Raw genomic sequence first — 7,989 nt, 5'->3', positions numbered from 1 at the left:
TACCTCATCAGTCGCCCAAGGTGAAAAAAAATAAAATCAAATCGAAATTTTCGGTTGTTCTATAAAAAAAAAAAAAAAAAAAAAAAAAACTGGTTTTTGGGGCATTTTTTTCACATTTGCTCACACAAATGAGCTCTGATCTTGAAATAAGGAAGTATAGGTTAACATATGGTCCAAATTTTGTGAGATTACATTGAAAATTGACGGAGTTATGATAGGATAGGGGTAAAAATGCGTCGAAATGTTTCGTGTAATATACACACTGGCGTGCTCAGGCCGAAACTTGGCATGGCGCACTGCCGTGCGCCTAGATTCTGTCTTACGACAGGACCTCTCAGTCGTACGTCGTACAATAGGGTGAAAAAGTCGTACAAATACGACTATAATCGTACGCGTAACATCACTGCTGTCTATCCTTTTAAACTTCAGGACCCTTGAGATTCTGTAGGTGTAGGTAACGATTTTAATTTTATTTTCAAGGCATTTAGCTCTATGGAGCGTATTTTGCAAAAACCAATATAGTTAGGCAGACTTCTCGTACTCCTATAAAAATATTAAGGTGCTATTTACCTACATTGTTACACCTTCATGTTTTAATAACCTAGTTTTTATCAGCTTCATTTCTACAGACTGTCTGTTGTTTTTTAGATACCTAAGAGGTAAGTAGGTAGGTATATTGTTGTTTTTTTTTTTTTTTATAGCCTCTATTTTTTATACACATTCCTCTAAAAATACAGAGCTAATTATACAGGCCCGCTACGTATACCTCCTAAGTCTGATGATAAGTTAGGTAAAAGTAAAAAAAAGCAGAAAATAGAGTAAGTAAGTGAGTAAGTAATTAGGTAATTTTCTGGCTATTACTTGATACAATATTTTATCAGCATTATTACTCGTTTTATTACTATTTTTATTACTTATTATGAGAGCGTATTTTGTCGGTAGGACCTAATAGCGCTATATTTGATTTGAAGCGCTTTTTATTCGCGCTTAGGACCTGGCCAGTTTCTAATTAGGTGAACCTCCTGCTATATTTCTTCCATGGTCATGTTGATGTTTGTTTTAGAACCTGCCATCTCATGGACCGTGCATGGTTCTAATTCAGAACTTGCTATCTCATTTTGATTAGATTGGACGACGAAAAGACGAAGAAGAAGAAGAAGAAGAAGAAGAAGAAGAAGAAGAAGAAGAAAAAAAAAATCAATGTCCTATTTTTTCTGAAATTAATAGAGTTTTTTTTTTGTCTTTGAGTTTGTTTGTTTTTCCAATAATTATCATAGCTACAAATAATTACATTTGTTTCAATTGTACCTACAGACCGAATTACTTTGAGTTGTACAAATTAAATATATTATAATCTCTCTTCTGATTTCTGTAATGAAAATCAAAAATTATTGGCAATGGGAAAGCAGAAAGTATATGGAATCTATTTGTTTTTAGCCACAACTTTTAGCATTTTTTTTTATACGTTTTAAAATACAATTTTATTGCATTTGTTATATGAAAAAAATTCAAGCGTCTCGTTTTTAATAGTGTCTTAGGCTTTGTAGGTTGTTGCTAAATAAAATGTGGAATAATTTACACCTAATCCTCAAATAAAACACGAAATTCCATGCCTCGACTGGAATTGAACCCGCACTCTTCTGTCTACCAGGCAACCAACGAGTCAGGTTATCTAGGTATAACTTGCTAATTTTTATGTCAACCCGACCCATTTCTTTCAAGTAATCGATCTAAATTGAAGGGGAAAATTCTATTAAAAAGGTCGATTGTTTCTCTAGCGAATAATCGATTTTTGATTTAAATTGATTCTTTGACATACGACTCTAACTTGGACGACTATGTAATAAATAAATAAGTAATTTTTATGTCAACCCGACCCATTTCTTTCAAGTAATCGATCTAAATTGAAGGGGAAAATTCTATTAAAAAGGTCGATTGTTTCTCTCGCGAATAATCGATTTTTGATTTAAATTTGATTTTTTGATTTCTTTGACACACGACTCTAACTTGGACGACTATGTAATAAATAAATAAATAAGGTAGTAAATTAATGAATTGAATTACCATAATGTGATTGATATAGTACTCATACGGTATTCTGCCCGTGTCTTGATCAACAGCGGTGGACATCATTTCATCAATTTCCTCAGGAGTGAACGGTTCTCCTTCTTCTATCATAAGTTTGGTGAGGTACTCCTTGTCCAGGTAACTCTTGTTGTCTTTGTCCAGGGTGCGGAACGCTTTTAGAAGTTCTTCCGCGGAGGCGGGCTGAAATCTGGAAAATTATTATTAAAAGGAATTTTTTATTTGTGTTAAGCATATTTAAATGTTCGTCACAAATATCGTTCCCCAATTATTACACCTACACGTAAATATGACTTGATTTGGACTCGAATCACCAACCTCCAGATCCACATCCAACGCGTTAACCACGGCACCACTTTTAAATGATATTTTGCCTTAATTTTTTCCTTTATTTCACTTGATTCTTTTGAAAAGAAAATGATTTTGTTCGTAGGTAATCTTAGAAATGGTCTTCCTCTATCTCATTGTTTTATGTCATTCTGAGATTCGAACCGCTGGCTGTCCCGCGTTTTTGAATCCAATGTCCTAACAACTGCGCTAATTACCTGTTCTCACTTATCATACCGGAAACGATAGGTAAGAACCTAGACAGTGCTATGTTCCCAAATTCTGGATTCTCGCAGGTGACTATAATCTCCTGTATATCAGCTTCCGTAGGACAGCCTCCTGTAAGAAGGTCAGCCTCGGTTAGTTATTGGTAATCTGATAGCTAAACGGTGAGCTAACTGTTTGGAAAGTTTATCAGTTTTCGTTCAGTATAAAAACCTTGGAAAATTTCCTACTACGAGATATTCAAAAATTCCATAAGTAATGTCTTGCACATTGCATACACACATAGTTTTCAGGCATTCATACAAATATCTCCCCTCATTGGAAATTTTTGTTGAAGCAAGAAGCAAGGCTTTTTCCATTTTCCCAATCGCCTCTTCAAAATAACATTAATAAATTTTTATGTCGCTACCGAGACTCGAACCCCTGGAGTCCAATGTTATTATATCACAACTTTGGTGGCGTATTGTAGGATTTTCCCAATATCTCAATAATCCTAACATCCAATGTTTACCTACCATGCTGGTACCGGTCGCTATGCGTATTTGTACGTCATAGCAACTCATTTTCCTCACGAGGCTGAGTGGGCCCTGCAATAGCCAGTCACGGAATCAATCATTTGCATAATACAAATTTCTTGACCACCCCCTCCCCCCGGAATCGAACCCGGGTCTCCCGCGTGCAAGGCGAGCGCGGTGACCACTACGCCTGTAAATAATTATGTAGCACATCAAAATAAATGCTCAAAGATTCTTTTGATTGAAATTACAGGTACTCACCGAGAGCTCTCAATACCGTGCCCACTTCACGACAGTCAATGGTTTTGTTACCGGCGTGATCGAAAATGTCAAAGGCGTCCGCGATTTTCTTTTCAAAATCATTCGTAATGTGGACTGGAAAACAAGAATATTCACCAAAAAGGTAGGTAACTACTTAACTCCACCTCCTTTTTTTTTCTCCGCTTTTTGCCGTGTACACAGGAGGTCGGCGTTTTTCGTCAGCCTCTCAATCAGCCCTAACAAAGGTGATTGCTTTGGGCTGACATTTGGTTTTTGGCTACAAATTTTACGAGTGGATGCCCTTCGCACTCAACCTTTGCTATTTCTTTAGCAAGAGAAATTCAGACTGGTATACTCCTTGTTTAAAGTCCCCCAGCCAGACTAACTACCTAACTAGGTATACTTAATCAGTAATTATCGTAATCATTCATTGCAGGACGATTTTTCCCCCAGGTTTTAACTACGTCACTGTATAACAGCTAAGGTTTTTTAGTGACAAAGGTTTTACTCTGCATTCGGCGACAAGTCACCCGTGCCCTCGCGCTTTGGAATGGTCCTAATTCTAAAATCAAAAGTCCTTTGGAATGGTCCTAATTCTAAATCAAAAACTCCTTTGGAATGGTCCTAATTCTAAATCAAAACTCCTTTGGAATGGTCCTAATTCTAAATCAAAACTCCTTTGGAATGGTCCTAATTCTAAAATCAAAACTTCTTTGGAATGGTCCTAATTCTAAAATCAAAACTTCTTTGAATGGTCCTAAGACTGTAGGTTACTCACCTTCTTCAGATAATGACATTGTTTCTTTGCTTGTGATTATTTCTATATTGATTTTAAGTTTATATATGTTGACAATTCCCGTACTGAAAACTGTTACATTATTTCTTATGTCAGCCATGAGTTCATCTCTAGTGACACAATAGCAGTTTTTTTACTGATATAAATAATACCTACATAACTGTTTCATCGATACACTTACATAACTGTTTGGTAAGAGTGGTGGACAATGGTAATACATTTCAAGGTCCTTTTAAGGATCTTAAAGAAAATATGGAAAAATTCGATAGCAATGGGCTGCAATATGTAGTAGGACTAGTAGGAGGCAGAAAATGGTTGAGAGCGGCCCAAGATAGAGAAAAATGACGATTTTGCGATCTGCAACACTGGATAGAAACCAAGCTTGAAACCAAAGGATCCATTATACAGGTGATTCAGGTGGTGATACCTAGAAAATATGGTTTCTCCCAGAGAACTCGCAAAAACCATCAGGCTTACGAGGTTAGCTATAAGGAGAGGCGAACCAGACCAAGGGACCCAGGAGCCCAACCCCAGAAGCCAAATCCAGGACCCAAAACCAGCAGATACCTAACGAAAAAGTATTCCAGTCAGGTCGCCCAAGTTCGGCAACATCCCGAATTCCCGAAACATTCTGATATCCCACACCTTGGAAAAAACTGCGGTCTGTGGCGGAAAATGCTTGAGGCCTAGGTTTCTCAGACCATCTGACATACCTAGGACTGTGAGTCTGACTGACGGTCTGACTGCCGAAGGAAATTTGGTTTCGAGGGCTTCGAGGGGCCCCTTTTCTGCTGAATATTCTAGAGTCCACTGAACACTGAACCTCTAGGGTAAGTACAGGGTTTGTACCAGCTTCTGTGACCATCATCCTTTCAAAATATCTTATTCAGCAATTCAGCACCAGAACTTTTGCCTCACCGGGTACGTTGCTCCCTTTTCGACTACCTTAAATGTTTTTTCACCAAGAAGAAGAGGAGAGGGGAAGGAGAAAGTCCCTTTACCCCAGCAGTCTAAACAAGGTCTCGTGTGTTTTGTGGGTTAAATAACATATAACAGAATTTTGCCGGTACCACAATCTAAGGTTAATCATGGTTGAGGTTTGAGATTAAACGTGGTTTAAAAAAGTCCCTTTACCCCAGCAGTCTAAACAAGGTCTCGTGTGTTTTGTGGGTTAAATAACATATAACAGAATTTTGCCGGTACCACAATGTAAGGTTAATCATGGTTGAGGTTTGAGATTATACGTGGTTTAACTCCTGGATTGAGGAATCTGATTGGCTGAAGAGTTTGAAATCAACCTATCAGTTTGCTTCCAAGAGGTGATCTTGAACCGAGTTTAAACTCTTGTGGTCCTGGCCATAATTTGTTCACGTTTTGACGTAACCCATTGCGTAGGTTGTGAAACTGGGTTATATTCGGATGTGTTAAATTTCAAGACAATTTTTACTATCCCTCCTCCTCCTCCTCCTCCTCCTTCTTCTCCTTCTCCTCCTCCTCCTCCTCTTAAATTTTCTTAAACAGTCAAAGGACTTTTTCAAATAAAATTCTAAAAACGGTTTCACTTCTTTTAATGCAGAAAAAAATGGAAAGAGCACAAGTCTTCAATAACCTATGGAAAGGCGAGCAAGCTGACGCTGTGTATTTTGCTTTTTCAATACAAGAAAAAATACTCCCTTTGTCATGCAGGCTGAAGAGTATAATAGGATAAAGAGAGACAGACTGACTGAGAAAGAGAAGATAGAGAAAGAGGGGGAGGGAATTGAAGGAAGAAGAGGGGAAAGAGAAAAGGGGGAGGGAATTGGAAGGGAGAAGAGACAGCACAAGGAACAAGGAAGGCTTATGAAAACAATACTGTCGCGGTAGTTACGTACTTGTGCATGGAGAAATAGAAGCATGAAAAAACAAACAGAAAGAGGTAAGAAGGGCGAAGAAGAGGAAGAGGTAAGAAGCGAGAAGAGGAGCAATGAAGAGAGAGTAAAAAGCAATATTTTCGAGGAATTCGAGTTTCTATGGTAACTGTACTCCAGTGTGTTTGAAGTACTCTGATATCTCTTTGTAATTCCTACAGGGGCGGAGGTAAACGGTACCTTAAAAGCGATGAGGATTGAGGGAATGTGTGTTCATTCGTGAAATCTCCAGAGGGCCAAAGGGTCAACATGTTTTAATCTAAGGAGGTCTTCTTTTTGGACATCGAAAACGAGGCCCATTTTCTATCCCCCTATCCTGTCTTCCTTCTCTCTTCGATTTCGGGACGATAAGACCATAGCAGTTACAGTTCCCTCTGTCAAACCTCTTAAAAAAAGATCAAAGATTAATAAAGTGATACCTACTTTAACAATGCACGTGATAGGTTACTTGATGTTACCAAAGAGATAAGTTACTTGTTACTAAATACCCATTACTCTGAGCCAAGCCAGTATCCCTATGTAGGTACCTACTACAATTCAATACGAACTTCCAAGTTCCAAGTCCAAAGTTCAAGTTGTGCGGAGCAGGTTCTCGCCACGCGACAGAGCTTTGCCTCGGGCAATACCTAGTTATATCTGGGCAAATACTATAGGTATACAGGGTATACTTTATAACTGAGCAGGTCATGGTAGATACTGTAGATAGGGCTGCAGATATAAGGGTGGTGTAGATACGCGATTCTATGCATAAAAATTCCATCGAACATACCTAGATTATCTAGCTCCTTCGATTGATGATTACTATGATTAGAATTAAGAACTTCAGAACTTGAGTTGATCAGTTCGGTTCAGTGATTTCCCTCCCATTTTCGCACATATGAATTCAGTACTACCTACCTTGCGAAAAAAAAGTCATGTCTCTTAACTTATCCTCGGAAGAGGAGGAGGAGGAGGAGGAGGAGGAGGAGGAGTAGCAAGATAAAAAGAAGGAGAAGAAAGAGGAGGGGTAGGAGGAGGAGGAGGAGGAGGAGGAGGGAAGAAGAACACGTTTAAGTTAACATACTTTCCTAAAGACAAGACATTTCCGATAACCAGCCAGGGTATCGAACCCGGAACCACCCTGTAACTCCGGTATTGTTTCTATCAGCCAGTAGTAGTCAAGTTGTCAGAACCGATTATTTATCACCGGCGCGGTAGTTCATTCATTCCTTCTGGTCACGGAGTCCTTGGTTCATAAACCGAGCAACCTGTCTCTAGGATTGTAATCAGGTCTAGTTCAGGTTAAAGGGGCGGTTTCGATGAATGACAAAAGTTGAAAGAGGCCCGCGGCGATAGCACGTTGAATTCATCAGTTATATGGACTCACTGATGTTAAGCAACGTCGCTCGTGGTTGGTATCCGGATGGGTGACCATCTGGGCAATCGTGTGTCCAAGTTAGAATCTCCGATTCAACAGGATTGTTTAAAATAGTTTAAATTGTTGACTTTCTGCACAGATTGTACCATTCGGACTTGTCCATTTTTAATTTGTGATGTTAAAATTTTTGATTTTGGGCAAAGTAGATTTAAAAGTATCTATAACCTGGGGTAATTTATATACAAAAAGCTCATTCAGAGGCTTAGGTTTAGGAATAAAAAGCCCTAAAAGGTGGGTTAAGTTTTTACGAATGCATTTCCGATCCTGTGACGAGGTCTGAACCCGGGCCCTTCACCATCCAAGCCTGGTACTTGTCGCTTGTAGCTCTACATTCCTGATTCTGTCAGCAAAAGTAAGCTCGCGAGTATGTGAGCTCGACTTCCACCAGATATGCTGGTCATTCATTTTTTCCCTTGTTTTAATAGAAAAAAGAAGCAATGGAGTAATGGAGCCAAG

The 7,989-nt window shown here is 38.8% G+C and overlaps 1 protein-coding gene across 1 annotated transcript; it reads right to left on the bottom strand.

Annotated features, from left to right (window-relative positions):
* Positions 1–1,348: 1,348 nt before the first annotated feature.
* On the bottom strand, positions 1,349–4,255 carry LOC103517532 (dynein regulatory complex protein 8). The gene is made up of 5 exons (XM_026829593.1): positions 4,192–4,255; positions 3,414–3,527; positions 2,631–2,751; positions 2,008–2,275; positions 1,349–1,369 (listed from the first exon to the last, which is right to left on the bottom strand). Exons 1-5 carry the CDS (start codon positions 4,208–4,210, stop codon positions 1,349–1,351), a joined length of 543 nt encoding a protein of 180 aa, XP_026685394.1. The 5' UTR covers positions 4,211–4,255.
* Between the last annotated feature and the right edge of the window lie 3,734 nt (positions 4,256–7,989).

This window comes from Diaphorina citri, unplaced genomic scaffold (assembly GCF_000475195.1).
Source record: "Diaphorina citri unplaced genomic scaffold, Diaci psyllid genome assembly version 1.1 scaffold1879, whole genome shotgun sequence".
NCBI lineage: Eukaryota > Metazoa > Arthropoda > Insecta > Hemiptera > Psyllidae > Diaphorina > Diaphorina citri.
This window is presented reverse-complemented; position numbering and strand designations above follow the sequence as displayed.